We start from the raw sequence: 19693 nt of genomic DNA on the forward strand, positions 1-19693 counted from the left end.
TGGTTATTAGTTAAATCAACATGCCAGTCTGACCACACCTGGCCATCAAATGAGCAGAGAAGGGTCAGGGATCTCCAAGGGAGTAGAACAAATATGCTATACAGTAATCCCTTGATTATCCAACATAACAAAGCCATCGGTGTTTCCAAATACGACCGAACTTCGGATAAGGGGCAATATCCCACCTACCAATACCCTACCCATACCCAACCTATATGTACAGTACCCCTCCTACTTGTGGCAGTCTTCTTTGGTCTTTCAGTTACTTAGACATCAAAACACACACACACATGGGAATATTCAATATAATGCTAGACATTATTAAAACAATGCATAAACAACAAAAATCCACAAATAAATAAATGAAGAAGATGAAGGTTGCAAAAAGAATTTTAATAAAGTACAGTACAATACTTACCATCCAGTAAAAGGAAGACAGGCATCGTAACCTGCTAGCCTCTAGATGGTGTACAGTAATCCCGTGTGGTCTACTGGCTTATCATAATCGCTAGTGGTGGTCGTATTGATACAAAAATATTGATACTTCCAATACTAACTGTTTACCTTCAAGTATCAATACTGATGGATTGGTATCAATTACTATGAGTACTAAATACTTTCCAATGAACTGAAAATATATTTTCAAAAATACTACTGTATTTCATTGGGAAGGATGATTTTCATATTTATTTAAGCAACGTTGGGTCTGGTTAGTACTTGGATGGGTGACCGCCTGGGAACACCAGATGTTGTTGGCATCCCTACGTGTCAAGTGGGGTTGGTGGAGGGTTAGTGCCCCTCCCTGTAAAACAATTAACTCTAAGCCGTTGGCCACCCTGTTTGGGATACATGGCATCTGGCAATGAATGAATGAAAAATTTGTGCACTGAATGGTAGTTTTGGTGCTCACTATCTATCTATCTATCTATCTATTGCCAGACACCATAATCCCTTAAGGGGTGGCCATTTAACTTTGAGTTATTTGTTTTACGGGGAGGGGCACTAACCCTCCACCAACCCACCTGCTGACACATACGGAGCCCGCATGGTTTGGTTATATGGTTACACCCAGCGTAGTAAATGGTTTCTTGGCTTACAGGAAACCATTTGGCATGTCACTCAATGTAAAGCCACCTGTAAAGGAAAGAAAAGCAATAACAAGTGACAGGAAAGATGGGAGAAATAGGAAGAGAGGAGGGCAGGCACAGAAAAAGAATGATAAAGGCTAAGGAAGAAGTAGGCAGCACTACATCAAATGCGTGGATGATGGTCACCACCACCTATATTTCCCTAAAACAGTGGCCATATACTGTCATTATTTTAATCCGGACTGAGCCCGCTGAGTAATTTTATTATATTTTTTGGTGGTTCATTGGACTGAAAAGATATTAATTAAGACACTACCTAGCTATCGGTATTGGTAATTGATACCATCGATGCTGGCCAACAAAGTAATCCGTACTGTATCTAAATTTAACGTTGGTATCGCCCATCACTAGTAATCACTTAACAAATGCCAGGAAACTCCTCCTTCTCCAACAGTTGGAGCAGGCACAAAGAGTGGAAACTTGTGGTAACTGCCACTGAACATAGTGATGCCACGCCTCAACTGGCTGGCCAGGCGACTTCGACAATTCGGTAAGGGGACAGACAGCTATTTCTGTTCAGCTGGTGGGTTGTTCTTGTACCGGTGCGCGGCTCAGCTTGAGAGGGAGGTCAGGTGACTTTGACCATTAGCTAGAGAGGTGGCAAGCCATTACTGCTCACCTTGTGGGTTTGGGTCTGCATTACTTGCACACGGCCATTAACGCCTGAGTGATCTGGGTGGCTGGGAGATTTTGAACGTTCAATAAGGAGGCGGACAGCCATATTTGTTTAGCTTGTGGGTTAGGGTCTGTATTACTTGCATGCAGCCAGTAGCCCCTAAGTGATCTGGGTAGAAGGGGGACTTTGACCGTTCGGTGAGGAGCCGAATGGCCATGTTTGTGCAGCTTGTGGGTTAGGGCCTATTTCCACACTAGGCCAGAGAGGCCAGCTGGCCACCAAACTGATTTTTTGAATTCGTAGGCTGCCCAACCAGCAGTCGGAAATTTTATGTTCGGATGTGGACAAATAAATCCGGATAAAGATATAATAAAGCCAAGGCCTAACATTCAGACACAGAGCATGTCGGATTCGGAGCATCCAGATAATCAAGCGATTAGAGTAATTGGTAAATTTTCGGAAGTACACCCAAGTAATGGACACTGAAATTAATATAATGAATTTAGGCAATTCTAAGCATTTTCTACTATATAGGCACTTGCCGCAAATGCTTTTATTCGAATATAAAAAAAAAGGAGATGGTGGGGCGGAAGTCTCCCACTCCTATCTATATCTTTCATTGCATTTGACTTAACCTAACCTAACCTAATTTAACCTAGTCTGGACGCAGATTCGATAAAAGACAGAGCTATGAGCTGAACAACCCCCACTCCCACTCCTTATCTACTTGGTATCCTACCAGTAAAACACCTTTGTCAGCAAGGTGCGAGCAAGGACATTTAAATATGACAGCACTGAAATGTCGCCTTACACCCCAAGGATGTCTAGAGTATATTGATGGCTATCTACCTACCAAGTTTCATGCCTTTACAACTCTTAGGTACTTATAGGGAGATAGGGAAATTGATTATGGATCGCTAAGCTCAGCCAGAATAAAGTAGTGAGTCGCAGTGTCAATGAGGTGAATTACAGCACTCTTGGGTTACTGAATTTTTATTACACGGTTTTACCAATAGTGAGTTAAGGAGTAACAGAGCATGACCCTAGTGTCAGACCTGCTCTCTAGCCCTTCTCGCCCCTTTCTCTGCTCTTCATGTTATCTGGCCTACTCTCCAACACCTTCTCTCTCCTTTCTCTGCGCTTCGTGTTATCTGGCCTATTCTCCAACCCCTTCTGATCTGAAGGGAAGCTCTCCAACATAATACACAGCTTGGAGAGGATGTGTGTGTCTGGCAGATTTCCTTTCACGTGGACTAACTGCCCAGGGCTTGTTACTCCACATGTTTGAATACGTCATGAAATTCTTGGTCGTCTGGACTACGAGGAAGTTTGACATGTATCATATTGTTAAGAATTCTCGATGGTCTTGGACAACAAGGTTGTGGATATACATTATGTGAACTGACATTCCTAATGAGAAACTGTGTATGTCCCCAGCAGACATTACTTCCTGTACCTTGTGTTTATGAGATCTATACTAATGCCTATATAATGTCTACATGACAAACTGTCTGGCCTGTGGCCCTCTTTTGAAGATTTTTGACATCCTGCACTTGGCTCGTCACATGCCACATGCACTGCCTGGGTGTGATGAAACCTGTCAAAAACAAATCTGAAAGAACTGGGCTATCATATGATGCAAACCACGCAGTGATCGGCCCTGTGGCTGCTGGGATATAAGCTTTTCAAAAACGTTACGTTCAGACCGGGTCATATGTGAGAAAATGCCACTACTTAAGAGACTAAAATTGCATAAACTAAATAATGAACATATGAATTTCACTCTACGTTAGGTACGTGTATTATTGAAATCTATCTATCTATCTATCTATTGCCAGACGCCTCAGTCCCGTTTGGGGTGGCCACAAACAAATCGCCTCCAAGTCGCCCTGTCCCCCGCCATTTCACTCCCCTGCTCCCAACTCACACCCCCCTCTCTCATATACCTTTCCACCCCATCCCTCCATCTCATCCTCGGCCTCCCCCTCCCTCTTTCCCCCTCCACCTCACTCACATACACTCTCTTCGTCACTCTTTCACCCTCCATCCTCTCCACATGGCCAAACCACCTCAGTATGTTCCTCATAACGCTTCCTATCACATCCACATCAACACCACAACGCTCCTTTATATCCTCATTCGTCAGCCTGTCTCTCCATGTGACTCCACAGGCTCCTCTTAAATAACTCATTTCCACTGCTCTCACTCTTGACTTGTGTCCTTCTAACAACGTCCAAGCTTCACTTCCGTACGTTAGAGTTGGTATCACAATACTGTCATGTAGTAACTTTTTCACTTCCATGCTCACTTCCCTGTTTCTTATCACTGCTTTCAAAGAACCAGCAACCTTTCTTTCCTGCTGTACCCTTTCAAGCACTTCACCCTCCAAACCTCCATCCTTACTCATCACACTACCCAAGTACTTAAACGTACTCCCATTTTCCAATTCCTCACCATCCAACCTCGCTGTACATTCACTGACTTCACCTCTCTCAAAGACCATCACTTTACTCTTCCCTACATTCACCTTTAGATTCCGTTTCTTACACACTCTCCCAAACTCATCCACCAAGCCTTGCAGCTCCCCTTCGTCTTCACTCAACAACACAGTATCATCTGCAAACAACAGCACAGGGAGTTTCCAAACACTATCCTCTCTCACCAGGGCCACTCCAACATCCACTACCCTACCTTGTACCTCTTTTATTACCCCATCCATGTACAGATTGAACAACCATGGAGACATGACACATCCCTGTTTCAACCCAACTTTCAAAGAGAAAAATTCACTTAGTTCACCATCCACACGCACTGCAGCCTTCGCACCATCGTACATACTCTTCACAGCATTCAACAACTTCCCATCTACTCCATATATTCTTAACACTTTCCACAATCCTAGTCTATCCACCCTGTCATATGCTTTCTCCAAATCCATGAAAGCCGCATACAACTTCTTTCCCTTCTCTAGAAACTTTTCCACTAAAGATCTGAGAATGAATATCTGATCTACACAACCTTTTCCCTTCCTAAAGCCTCCCTGTTCTTCTCCAACTAATTCCTCTGTTCTTTCTCTAACTCTGTCAATAAGTATCCTACCATACACTTTTCCTATTATACTAAGAAGACAAATGCCCCTATGATTACCACACACTTCTTTTTCCCCTTTTCCTTTGTACAAGGGAATAATTATACCTGACTTCCAATCCTCCGGGACTCTACCTTCCTCCCAGGCCAATCTGCACATCTTCCACATCCATTCTACTACTATCTCTCCCCCATGCTTCAGCATTTCACCACACACTCCATCAATTCCTGGGGCTTTCCCTGATTTAACTTTCTTCATTGCTTCCACAACTTCTATCCTACTGATTTCTTCCTGTCTTCTCACCTCCCTCCTTCTCCCAGCCATTCCCCAGCCACTTATACTCGCATTACTTCCATCCTCCACGTTCAACAATTCCTTAAAATGTTCTCTCCATCTGCTCACTTTTTCTCCCTTCTCCACTAGTAATCTACCATTTTTATCTTTCACTCCCCTGCTAACTTCACTTCCACCCTGTCTTACTCTTTTCACCTCTTTCCAGAACATTTTCTTACAGTCCCTCCACTTTACACTCAAATTCCTTCCAAATTCCTCATCCACTCTCTTCTTACTCTCTCTTACTAATCTTTTCACCTCTCTCTTTCTTTCCACATATAACTCTCTCTTCCGCCTCTCAACCTCTTCCACGCCCCTATTCCTCATCCATTCATTGTATGCTTTCTTCTTTTGTGCCACAGCCTGTTTCACCTCTTCAGTCCACCACGCTGTTCCTTGCACCCCCCTCCGTCTTCTCTTCCTTCCACACACCACATCACATGCTGCACATATTTCTTCTGTAAATATTCTACACACACCTTCCACGTCCCCCATCTGCTCCAATTCATATTTGCCCAATCGTTCCTCCACTTCTCTCTTATACTCTGCCTTTTTCTCATCCTCTTGTAACCTTTCCACTCTCCTAGAAACTACTCCTTCCTCTCGTCTTTCCCTTCTTCTGTTCCTCCATCTTACTTGGACTTTAATTCTGGCCACCACCAAGTAGTGGTCAGAAAGTCCACTCCCCCAACCTCTATAAACTCTTGCATCCAATATACATCTTCGCATCCTTTCATCCACACACACATAATCAATCATTGCCTTCCTTTCATTCAGTTCACCACCCAACCTTCTCATCACTCGCCATGTATACCTGTGGATCATTTTATGCCTGAAGAGGGTATTGGCTATCACCAACCCCCTCCCAGCACAAATGTCCACTAACGCACTGCCCTTCTCATCTATCTCAGCAGGCACACCCCACTCACCAACTATTCCATCCACCTTCACATTCCCAACTTTACCATTCATATCACCAATCAAAAACACTCTCTCATTCCTTCCAAACTTTTCCATGCACACTTCTACATTTGTCCAGAACTCTTCTCTCACTCTTCTAGCACGATCTTGCGTTGGTGCATACACACACACAATCGCCCACATTTGTATTCCAACTTTCAACTTTACCCACACAATCCTTGATCCAACTGATCCATACTGTCTTATGCTCCTCTTCCATCTTTTACTCATAACTATACAAACTCCTTCCTTTGCCCTCTCATTCTCACCTACTCCTGCACATATACCCCATCCATACTCCCATTCTCTCACACTTTCTCCTCTCCATTTTGTTTCAGTTATTCCACATACATCCACTTTCGCATCCTCAAGCACCTGGACAAGCTCTCTCTCTTTCACCTCATCATTCACTCCCCTTACATTCCACGTTCCAATTGCAATGTCCTTTGTCCAGTCCTTGGTCGTCAACGTTTGGTCAGTCCTTGTCCGAGGCTTATTGTTTGTTTTTTTAGTTAGTTGTTTTCCGGGAAGGGGCACTAACCCTCCACCAACCCTTTTAGTCGCCTTTTACGACAAGCAGGGATACTGGGGGAGTATTCTTGAAATGATACCCAATAATTTCTACGCTTACCCTGATGTCCCTCTTAAGCCTCTCTACACTGGTGGCTGAGGTTAATGAGTCCAGCCCCAGGAGGAGAACCAACGAGGCAAACACCAAATCTAGCAGTCGGGCATCACAGCTGTCACCAACACTCTCACTCCCACGGATCAGCACCAATCTTATACTGTCGGAAGAAATTGACCAAAAGAAAGTATTGACCCCCTAGGTCTCACAACATTTTAAATACTGGTATTTTACTATGGCTACTGCTATGCAAAACTACAGTTCTACTCTGAAAGAAATTTCTCTTAAAGCTGTCAATTCTCAAAGTTGTTGTTGTTGTTTTTTTTTTTTTTAAATAACAGAACGGAGGAAGGAAAAACAAATGAATAAAAAAAAAAAAAAAAATCCATACACAAGATTACTGGTGTCCTCTGTTCATAAAATATATGTAACAGTTAGACTTGAACAGCTGTGGGTTGAAATTTGGAGGGAAACAACTCTGGGGAAGCGAGTTCCAGAGAGATGCAGTTCGGGGAATGAAAGAATTCTAATAGGCAGAAGTTCTGCAATATGGCTGAGTGACATTCCAGTCATGAGCGCTACCAGATGCCCAAGTAGCACGAGGGAAGGCATGGAGAGGTGGCACCATGGACGCAACTTCGTCTGAGCATTTGGCAAAAAAATATCTGTAAAATAATGCAAGGGAGGCAACATTCCTTCTTACTTGCACGGGAGGTAGTTTATTAGTAATACCAGGGTTATTAATAATACTAACAGCTTTGCTCTGAATTTTCTCTAGTTGTTTTAATGCAACCTCTCCACATCCATTCCACAAGGGTGAGCAATACTTAAGCTGAGAGCGCACATGACTCTTATAAATTATAGCTAACTGCTCATCAGCGAAGTTACGGACTCTGTACAATAATCCAAGTTTCTTTGAGGCAGTTTTAGCAAGTGATCTAACATGAGAGGTCCAGGTGAGGGCATTGTTAAGTGAGACACCAAGAATTTCAATACTTTTGGAGATGGGAATACTAGTGGCACTGAAGGTAATGTACGAATCTGGCAATATCTGTCTATTAGTAAATTGTATATATTTAGTTTTACTAGCATTAGAAGAGACAAGGTTGTTTTGTCCCCATTCACTGATCGTAGATAGGTCTTGATTTATGGAGATGGCTGTATGGAGCTGAGAGGTAGAGATATTAGACTTTGTAAATGGGTGTCTGAGTGTGAATGAACTATGTAGTGTTGAGTCATCTGCATATGAATGGATGGGATTGTGGGTGACAGATAAGAGATCAATAAAATGATCCAGGAATAGGGTTGGCACCAGAACTGACCACTGCGGCACAACAGCGTTAAATGAGTGGAAATTGGAATATACATCATCTACTTTTACTCTTATTTTCCAGTCACTAAGATATGAAGAGATCAAAGGAACAAAAGACGTTAGTCCATAGCAAGGGAGATTGGACAGCAGGGAATGGTGCCAGACTCTGTCAAAAGCTTTAGAAATATCAAGAGCTACTGCATGAGTTTCTCCATGCAGATCAAATGACTGATGGATGGTATGAGTTAGGAGACTGAGTATATCAATGGTGGATCTTTCATGGTGAAAACCATATTGTCTATCACTAATTAAGTTGCTGGATTCAAGATGTTTAACAATGTGCTTATTAATTAAAGTTTCAAATACCTTACCAAGAGAAGATGTGACAGCTATTGGTCTGTAATCAGAGGGGTCAGAGGAAATTCCTTCTTCAGAATTGGGTGGATATTGGCTTCTTTCCATGAATTTGGGAATAAAGAAGTACATATGCATAGTCTGAATAATTCAGCTAGAACAGAGACATGTCCGGGGGAACACTTTTTCAAAACAATTGGCGGAATTCCATCTGGGCCTGGAGATTTGTTGGTAGGTACATTGTCTAGGATGGATTTTACGTATCCTGCTTGTATTTTAAGTGGGGCAATTTCGGGAGAGTCAAGCTCTAGTACTGGGACATTCTGGCTGGTATCGTCTATGGTGGAGTTTCTGGCAAATGTACTGGAAAAAATATCTGCTTTCCCACGCAGGTCATTTGTAATGTTGCCATCTGAAGATTTTAGTGGGGGAATGGAAGATGCCTTGTTAAAGTTATTATTGAATGAATTAAGAGTTGACCAGAATATTCTATTGTCATTAGGTTTGCTGAGTAGTCTTGATGCTTGCTTTTGAAGAAAGTTTGATTTAGCTAGACTTAATACAGCTTTTGCATGATTTCTAGCAATTTTAAATTGAAAGAGTGATTCAGATGTTTTTGGTATTAAGTAAGAGTTATATGCTAATGACTTTTGGGCTATTGCTCTGGCACTGTTGCCATCAAACCATTTTGGAGAGTTCGATCCTTTAATGAACTGTTGACTTGGTATGAATAAATCCATACCAGCTGCTATTATGTCACAAATGTGGGACTGGGTGGAACTGGGACCACTAGAGAAGAAAGACTGCCATGGAATGTCAGCAAGGTACATTTCTTCACCCTTAGGGATTCTGTATGCAAGAGCAGAAGTACTAAAGTACCCCAAACACACATGCACACAATGTAGCTAATACAGTACATCAACTTATTATGGTACAACACTAATGTACTTTTGCTTAGGAAAGTAGCAAGGTGTTATAAGAAATTTTCAGGCAAGGAAGAAGAAGAAAAAAAAAAATCTTACCTATCATGATATGTCTTCCATGTGAGGTTTGCAGTCTGAGTTCTGGTGGTACAGAGTGTGACTCCGTGTGATTCACCAAATACATGGACACCATTTAAAGAACCAATCAGAGGATACGCTGGCTGAAAATGGGAAGCACCATTTAATAAACCTAAAACTTTTTATTTTTTATTTTTTTGTATGAATAAGGATTGAATGATGATGACAATGATGTTCAACCTTTTCTTATTATTTACTGAACGGGCACAGTGATTCCACCTATAACAAACTCACGACCTTCATCTATCTATCTATTGCCAGATGCCTCAATCCTGTAAGGGGTGGCTGCAAACAAATCACCTCCATGTCATCCTGTCCAATGCCATTTTGCTGCTTTGCTCCCAGATCACATCCCCCTCTCTCATATACCTCTCCACTCCATCCCTCCATCTCATTCTTGGTCTCCCTGTCCCCCCCCCCTCCACCTCACTCGCATAAACTCTCCTCGTTTGTCTCTTGCTCTCCATCCTCTCCACATGGACAAACTGACATCCTCAAGGTATGTAATTCTGGTACATAAGCAACACAGATACTCCAGTTAATTGTTCCACTGTGAGTGCAAGAAGTGATTGGAAAAAGGCAAAATACTATACAACGATTTTGGGGTATTTAAGGAAGTGGCCGGGCAATGTTTACTGACAATCTCTTTGACTGGTCGCATTCAGTCAACTCTGGTCGCACTGTTTACCAACCAACCCTCCAACTGGACGCGTCAGTGTATCCTGTGTCACAGCAATGGGAAACTTAATGATTTAACCAAAACTTATCCAACCTAACCTCATGCATTTGACTGCCAGCTTTCATATTTAAAAATGCATGTTAGGAGCATTAAATATGCTTGGCTACAGGCAGAAGTCAGGAGAATCTTTACGCATTCTAGATCCTCAATTATAGCTTTCAGAGGGAAGTTTATAAAAATCCCCGGTTGCTGTGGTAATCCAGGAATAATAACAAGTAACCCACGAGAGACTCATTTCAACAGAAAATGTAGAAATGCTGCATCTGTTCAGTAAACATTTCGTTCATTCATTCATTGCCAGACGCAATGTATCCCAAACGGGGTGGCCAAGGGCTTAGAGTTAATTGTTTTACAGGGAGGGGCACTAATCCTCCACCAACCCCACTTGACACGTGGGGATGCCAACAGCATCTGGTGTTCCCAGGCGGTCACCCATCCAAGTACTAACCAGACCCAACGTTGCTTAACTTTGCTGATCGGACGGGAAGCGGTGTACTCAACGTGGTATGGCCGTTGGCAATTATAATATATATATTTTTTCTCAGTACACCCTCTAGTCCTTTACTGTCCCATCAGTTGTGGAGACCAGGGACTAGGCTACTCAGTCCAAACACTGAAGGGAAAAGCCTACTATCCAACTACATTTATCAGTAATTTACTCTTGTGACAAGTGGTAAAATTATTGTTTCAACCCCTAACAGAATTACAGGTTCTTGATTTTTTTTTTTTTTTTTAGACAATTTTAAGACACTTTTCTTCTATGACATTTTTGTCAAATTATTTTTATTTTACTCTTGAAGATAACCTAACCTAACCTAACCTACTCTAACTTTCAGGAGGAAAATAAAAATAATTTGCAACAAAAATGTCATAGAAGAAAAGTGTCTTACCACTGTCTAAAATACCAAAAAAATGGATAAAAAACTTGTAATTCTGATAAGCGTTGAAACGATAACAGAACCGGAAAAGTTTTACTCAGTGGAGTAAATGTAAAACACACAATCACTGATGTTCATGCATCAAAAATGTATATGCTGTCATTAATCTAACTTGGGGGGTTGCCTACAGCAATTTAATATGATAAACTAATAAAATCTGACTTCATTTTATACTTATGCAGAAAATGATTGCTTATCCCATGAGGGTTATGAACCTACTAAAAAAAAAAAAAAAAAAAGTCCCTAATACATTTCTTCCAACTTCCTATACCGTGCTAGGGTAAGCAACAGTTTATTATTTTAACTGTCAAAATAAAAATAAAAAAAGCTCTTACATTCTTGTAAAAATTTTCACATCGAGTGAATACGGCGAGGCGACTACAATAGGATGAGGCATGGTGCACCTGTCACATTGACACCTGTTGCAACTGACCCATCCACCACCTCCACACGCAGCCACACCCTATAAAGTTTCCAGGGCAATGTTGTTATTATCGTCTCTGATTTCTAACATCACCTGATAATACTTACAGGCTCGCCAGGGCCCACGTGCCTAACAAATAAAGGAACCCCGCTGGCGGAGGATAACCCCACCAGTGTACACGACGCCATATTGTTTACTTCACTCCACTGTTGCCATCACAAATGTCTTCACCTTTACGCCCTTTTGGCAACACTTTTTTTTGCAGAATGAAGAAACTCCAAAACTATCAATAATTAACTGAAATGTTTATCATTCTTTCAAAAGAAAGCTAAACAAGAACAATAATATTTCTTTCAACCACGAACTAACAGATATCACAGGTACTGACATCAGCAACACAGAATACTGTGATAACTGAAAACCACTTAGGTCTGGTAGTGTGCTGTAGTGGAAACAAATTAATAAAATATTGTTTTTTATGTTTGTCTCAAATTGCTGTGGTCTGTGAGGAGTCAAATGGTCACACTTGACAGTAATGTTGTAGACGTCTAGCTGTCACTAGATCACCAGGGCCTGGGCCCTGTAGATCACTACGAAGTCAGGCAGGAGGGGTCCTCGATGGGTCCAGTTTCCTCAACTTGCCTAATGCCACTGACACCTACCAAGGTTACACAATGGGAACAAATAAGATCCTTGTGAAATTATTTTATTCACGTTGCGAATTGAAATATCTGCTCGGCGGAGCGAGCCTGACACCAAAACCCCAACAGGAGGGCATGGGGAGGTAACCCCCACCCCACAAGGAGACAATGGGGAGGTATTTCCGCGTTCCGAGGGGAAACGACATAATATCCTCCGCAACCCGACGCCTCTCTTACACGCGCCGGTCCACCAGGCAGTATTCAGTTTTGGTGCATTACATTCCGACGGGGTGAGCACTCACCAGAATCGGGGTGGGACTTGCAACTGCCAAGTCTCAAGCAGGCCCTCGGACACAGTGCCCACCGGGTCTGCCTCTAAAAGAGGAGGGGACTCCACCGGAGCCTTACGTCCTGCTTTACCCCAGGGGAGCAGGGGCACAGTAGTGTCCTCCGGATCTACTGTAGGAGTGACCACCGGTTCTCCTCCTTCTGCCACCCACCTCCGGGAACCAGCACGTCGGCACGTCCTCCAGACGACCTTCGCTAGAACTCCCCAGGAGGGCGGCGGGCCCAGGGGTAGTATCCACAGGATCTAGCACCGGGAGGTAAACCATCGGTCGTCCCCCAGCTGCACCATTCCCCGACGGCAGGAGGGCAGTGTCCATTGGACCTGCAGAACCCACAAGGAGACCCTACGGGCCTCCCTCTCCGGTCATCCCCGGGACATATGGTCGACTGAAGGAGTATCCACCGGATCTCCTTCGGCTGCTACCCCAGGCAGGAGCCTGTAGGCAGCGTCCACTGGATCTGCCTGGCCGAAGGGGTGTCCTTCGGACCTCCCTCTTGCGTCCCGGCATGGAGCTCCTTCAGGGACCGTCAGGCCTGCCAAGTTGGGAAGTAGACCACCGGTTGCTCCCCCTCCGTGACTCCGGATCGAGGTTCCTTTTGAGGGCGACGCCTCTTGCTCAGCCCACCCCTCCTGTGACAGAGCGAGGCACCCCTCTCCCCTCCCCTCTTGTACAGAGAGTGGAGACTGCTCCCCCGCAGGTACCCCGCCAGAGACCAGACAGGGCGAGACCACCCTAAGGCCAGGCATCCTGTCGCTGCGGCACCACCCTCGTCGCCGAGAGCTGCTGACGGACTCCCCCACAGTGAGTGGCCGCAGACCACCCCGACAGCCTCCTCCCCTAGGCGAGACTGCAGCCCCCAGCGCCGGTTAGCTGCCCCTGTCACCTGCTGCAGCTGCTGGACTCCCCCCAGCGCAGGCGGCCTCAGCCATCCCCTGACAGCTGCCTCCCCTAAGCGAGACTGCAGCTCCAGAGAGGCGCCGATAGTCCTGCGACCGACCCTTGGCCCGGACTTGGTCAGGTCCGACCCCAGGACACCCACCACGACTAAGGGCAGGCACCGTGCTGTGTGCCTCCTGGCCCTGTTCAGCCCTAGGCCTGAGGGCCACTCCTCTCCCAGGGCCCCCATCAGGAAAGAGCTCCCCACCACTCTGCCCCACAGCTCCACCCAGGCTCCAGGCAACACCGATAGTGACTCCCACCAGGAGCGCACTCCTGACGGCCCACCCCCTACTCCTGGCTGCTACCTGCGGCTGCCAGCATAGTAGGCCCAAGCATGCCCTAGCACCACTCACCGCCTGTGCCTATGAGTAGAAGTACTCTAGACTGTGCCTATACCCTCTGTCAGTGTTTCCCCACCCTATGTGACAGTATATGCCCCGGTGGAAAGTGATTCTTCCCCCCCTTGTTACCCTAAGTGATATCTTGGCCCCCACATTTAGTAAATTGTGAATCCGGTAGAGAGTCTATATTGAGTACTAACATTGGTACTGGGGCACCAACCCCGGTCGTCTCTCGTGCTCTCACCCCACGTGCAATACACAGTTAACTCGGCAGACATATTAAGTGTTGTGTCCCCGCTCCGTAGGTTGTTGTGTGCAATACGTACCCCATGGTGATATCTCATCTATGTCATGTGAGTGTACTAAGGGTAATGTTCTGTGCGTCCACGTCACGCGAGAACACTATGAAATAGTGTCACCTCCCATCCATGTCACACGAGTGTATAACAAGTGATATATCCTCACATCCATGTCACGCGAGTGCAGTATACGACGGCCTATATCCCATCTATGTCATTCGAGTGTATTATAGGTGATATAACGCTGCGTCTCTGTCATGCGAGTGTATTATGAAGTGAGGTGATATCTCCGTCCATGTCACGCATGTGCGTTCATACTGAGATAGACTGTTAGAGGTTCTATTGTGCCCTCACCTGTGTGTGTGTTCTAGTGAGACGTATCCAGTGTACTCTAAGAGCCATATGTGTGTTGTACCATGGAAATAGTTAATGTAAGTGTGAACTGTATTACTCCATACTGGTTATTATATTTGTACTGAATAGGATTGGTCACGCACTGTTGTGTACATCGTTGTCAGCAATCTTTGTATTTTGTTCTTTGTTTAATACATGTGTGCCTTTGATCAGTTGGTGTTTGGGCTTTCCCTCCTTGTCTGCCTATTCTGGCCCGGTCAAGAACAAAGAACCCAAGGCCCGCACCGTAGCTGAGCCCGAGGAGTCGGGGTCAAATTGCACTGCGTAACACACTTGCCCACCAGAGAAACCCTTCTCTGTCTCCCTCCACAGTTAAGGAAATAAATTCCCAGAGCTAGACCTTGACAGATCATATAGCCGTGCTAGGTGACGGGAGAACGCTACCTCTCCCAGCAAGGCAGCTACCCAGGTGGGGCGTGAACTCTCGACCTTTTGGTCTCGAATCAAGCACTCTACCACTAAGCCACCCTGCCCCCTCCCTCCTGAGGTCACATGTTACTGAGACACCACAACGACCCTTCACTTACTCATTTGTCAGTCTGTCTCTCCACATGCTCCTCTCAAATAACTCATTTCCACAGCTCTCACTCAACTTATGTCTTTCTAACAAGAGCCAAGCTTCACTTCTATGTTAGAGTTGGTATCACAATACTATCATGCAGCATGTTTTTTACTTCCATGCTCTTATCACTGCTTTCAAAGAACCAACAACCTTTCTTCCATGCTGTACCCTTTGAAGCACTTCTTCCTCTAAACTTCCAGCCTTACTCATCATAATACCCAACTACTTAAATGCTCTCACATTTTCCAATTCCTCACCATCCTGCCTCACTGTGCATTCACTATTCAGTGACTTTATTTCTCTCGAATACCACAACTTCACTGTTTCCTAAATTTGCCTTTAGATTCTGTTTCCTACACACTCTCCAAAACTCTTTCACAAAGACTTACAATCTCCTTCATCTTCACTTCACAATCCGGTATCATCTGCAAACAACAGAACAAGAAGTTTTCAAACATTGCCCTTTCTCATTGGGGATGCTCCAACATCCACTGCCCTACCTTCTATCTCTTTTATAATGCCATCCATATACAAATTGAACAACCATGGAGGCATGACAGATCGATTTCAATCCAACATTCAGTTAGCAAAAATCTCTTAGTTCACCATCCACATGAACTGCGATCTTAGCACCCTCATATATAGTTCATGGCATTCAACAGCTTCCCATTTCATCTATTCGTACTTAATATTTTCCACATTCCTTGTCTATCCACTCTGTCATATACTTTCTCCAAGGCCATGAAGACCACATACTTCTTTTCTTTCTCTAGAAACTTTTCCACAAAAAACCATAGGATAAATATCTGATCAACACAACCTCTTCCCTAACTAAAACCTCCTTGCTCTCCTCCAACTAATTCCTGTTATTTTCTTAATTCTGTCAATAAGTATCCTGTACTTTTTCTATTACATTACGAAGACAAACACCCGTGATTACCACGCATTTCTTTTTCCTCTTTTCCTTTGTACTTGGGAATAATTATACTTGACTTCCAGTCCTCCAGGACTCTACCTTCATCCCAGGCCAATCTGCAGATCTTACATACCCATTCTACTACTATCGCTCCCTCATGCTTCAGCACTTCAACACACTCTCCATTAATTCCTGAGGCTTTCCCCATTTAAACTTTTTTCATTACTTCCACTACTTCCAACCTACTGATCAGTTCCTCCCTTCTCATCCAACTCCTCCTCCCAGCCATTCCACAGCCACTGATAAATATGTTACTATTATTAATCATAACAGATGAAATACACTTTAGCTGACAGTGACTGAGAGACAACCCAACATGTGTTGATTTTGTTGGACAATACACATCTTGTTCAAAAAGTATTTATTGTTATACATATCATGCTTTTACTGCATTCTGAACTCATACCTTTAATGAGCTGACAATTAGCCCTTGGTATCGATAACACTTTACTATTTGCAGAAAACATATGGAACCTTGCAGACAATAATCCTTTCAAATACAGCATCAAGTTTTATTTCTCTCCTTCAGTCGTACATATGAACAATGAATATTTGAAGAAAAAAAAAAAAAAAAACTGCATACCAAGGTACCATACATGTATAAAGGACAGTTTTCTTTACTTGAAAAGTTTTTATCTGTATATCTATTGTCAGACACTACTCCTTGAGGAATGACCAGTCTGAAAACTTTACAAGCAAGTAGTTTTCAACAAATGACTTTCAGTCTGGCATATACCTTAAAAGCTACTGTCTTTGCAAAATATACTGCAGTACAATACATGAGTTTTGTGGGATGAAATATGAATGGTGAAGCACATGACAAGGGTCTAGCATCATATTTTTAATGCGGTAGTTGATGGAATGTCTAGCTATCCAACAGGTGCATCTGCAAAGCACACCTATAAAGGAAACATTTTATGTGCACATGGTTATGCTTGTGAGGTGGTCAGTATTCAAAATGCATAAACAATGTGTGAATGGTTGTGTGGCCCATGTCACCTGGCATGCTGATGATACTTCTCCCAGAATTATGCAGTTTCTTTGTTTCTGGATCTTATCTCATCCCATCTTTTTAGGTTGGAATAAGGGTTGGGGTGATGGCAGTGGTAGTGGTGGGAGTTTCCTAAAGAGTATGGGAAGGTAGTGTGTTCTGGGAAAAAAGATCATTAGTGAGCAGAGAAATATAAACAGGGAGATGTTCTCTGACTAGTCAGAACTTTAAGCATCAGCGAGACAGGTATAGGATATGCAGATGTGAATACAGTGTTGAAAGAGAATAGGTAACTACAATTGCAGCACACAGCTCTGAAGTTGTCATTATCATACCCTGGCAACGTACCATTCAAAAGTGCGTCCGATTTCATATCGTATTATACACGAATCATATTATTATGCACCAATATATTATACATATTATTATCTATCTATCTATCTATTGCCAGACTCCTCAATCCCGTTTGGGGTGGCCACAAACAAATCGCCTCCAAGTCACCCTGGTCCCCCGCCATTTCACTGCCCTGCTCCCAACTCACACACCCCTCTCCACCCCATCCCTCCATCTCATCCTTGGCCTCCCACTCCCTATTCCCCCCTCCACCTCACTCACATACACTCTCTTCGTCAGTCTTTCACCCTCCATCCTCTCCACATGGCCAAACCACCTCAGTGTGTTCCTCATAACGCTTCCTATCACATCCACATCCACACCACAATGCTCCTTTATATCCTCATTCGTCAGCCTGTCTCTCCATGTGACTCCACAGGCTCCTCTTAAATAACTCATTTCCACTGCTCTCACTCTTGACTTGTGTCCTTCCAACAACGTTCAAGCTTCACTTCCATACGTTAGAGTTGGTATCACAATACTGTCATGTAGTGACTTTTTCACTTCCATGCTCACTTCCCTGTTTCTTACCACTGCTTTCAAAGAACCAGCAACCTTTCTTCCCTGCTGTACCCTTTCAAGCACTTCACCCTCCAAACCTCCATCCTTACTCATCACACTACCCAAGTACTTACACGTACTCACATTTTCCAATTCCTCACCATCCAACCTCGCTGTACATTCACTGACTTCACCTCTCTCAAAGGCCATCACTTGACTCTTCCCTACATTCACCTTTAGATTCCGTTTCTTACACACTCTCCCAAACTCATCCACCAAGCCTTGCAGCTCCCTTTCGTCTTCACTCAACAACACAGTATCATCTGCAAACAACATTACAGGGAGTTTCCAAACACTATCCTCTCTCACCAGGGCCACTCCAACATTCACTACCCTACCTTGTACCTCTTTTATTAACCCATCCATGTACAGACTGAACAACCATGGAGACATGACACATCCCTGTTTCAACCCAACTTTCAAAGAGAAAAATTCACTTAGTTCACCATCCACATGCACTGCAGCCTTCGCACCATCATAGATACTCTTCACAGCATTCAACAACTTCCCATCTACTCCATATATTCTTAACACTTTCCACAATCCTTGTCTATCCACCCTGTCATATGCTTTTTCCAAATCCATGAAAGCCACATACAACTTCTTTCCCTTCTCTAGAAACTTTTCCACTAAAGATCTAAGAATGAATATCTGATCTACACAACCTGTTCCCTTCCTAAAGCATCCCCGTTCTTCTCCAACTAATTTCTCTGTTATTTCTCTAACTGTCAATAAGTATCCTACCATACACTTTTCCTATTATACTAAGAAGACAAATGCCCCTATGATTATCACACACTTCTTTTTCCCCTTTCCTTTGTACAAGGGAATAATTATACCTGACTTCCAATCCTCCGGGACTCTACCTTCCTCCCAGGCCAATCTGCACATCTTCCACATCCATTCTACTACTATCTCTCCCCCATGCTTCAGCATTTCACCACACACTGCATCAATTCCTAAGGCTTTCCCCAATTTAACTTTCTTCATTGCTTCCACAACTTCTATCCTACTGATTTCTTCCTGTCTTCTCACCTCCCTCCTTCTCCCAGCCATTCCCCAGCCACTTATACTCGCATTACTTCCATCCTCTATGTTCAACAATTCCTTAAAGTGTTCTCTCCATCTGCTCACTTTTTCTCCCTTCTCCACTAGTAATCTACCATTTTTATCTTTCACTCCCCTGCTAACTTCACTTCCACCCTGTCTTACTCTTTTCACCTCTTTCCAGAACATTTTCTTACAGTCCCTCCACTTTACACTCAAATTCCTTCCAAATTCCTCATCCAATCTCTTCTTACTCTCTCTTACTAATCTTTTCACCTCTCTCTTTCTTTCTACATATAACTCTCTCTTCCGCCTCTCAACATCTTCCACGCCCCTACTTCTCATCCAGTCATTGTATGCTTTCTTCTTTTGTGCCACAGCCTGTCTCACCTCTTCAGTCCACCATGCTGTTCCTTGCACCCCCATCCGTCTTCTCTTCCTTCCACACACCACATCACATGCAGCACATATTTCTTCTGTAAATATCCTACATGAACATATTATACACGAATCACTTGTGTTTCATGTTATACACGAAATGGGACGCACTTTTGAATGGTAGGTTGCTAGGGTACGATAAT

The 19693-nt window shown here is 43.7% G+C and overlaps 1 protein-coding gene and 1 non-coding gene across 2 annotated transcripts in view; both read right to left on the reverse strand.

The window, feature by feature from the left end:
* The window catches only part of fy (fuzzy planar cell polarity protein-like protein), a 28943-nt gene extending 17157 nt beyond the window's left edge, over nt 1-11786 (reverse strand). Inside the window, exons 1-3 of the mRNA XM_080273544.1 lie at nt 11706-11786; nt 9459-9580; nt 6777-6930 (exon numbers count right to left, since the gene is read on the reverse strand). Coding sequence (XP_080129670.1) covers nt 6777-6930; nt 9459-9580; nt 11706-11786 — 357 coding nt within the window. The remainder of the gene's footprint in view (nt 1-6776; nt 6931-9458; nt 9581-11705) is intronic.
* LOC145401491 (5S ribosomal RNA) lies at nt 10636-10754 on the reverse strand. Its single transcript, XR_013897608.1, has one exon. It is a non-coding gene; the product is annotated as a 5S ribosomal RNA (ribosomal RNA).
* Nucleotides 11787-19693: the final 7907 nt, after the last annotated feature.

Source organism: Coenobita brevimanus, chromosome 55 (genome assembly GCF_032717465.1).
Source record: "Coenobita brevimanus isolate Jiangsu-jjx chromosome 55, ASM3271746v2, whole genome shotgun sequence".
NCBI classification, from domain to species: Eukaryota; Metazoa; Arthropoda; class Malacostraca; order Decapoda; family Coenobitidae; genus Coenobita; species Coenobita brevimanus.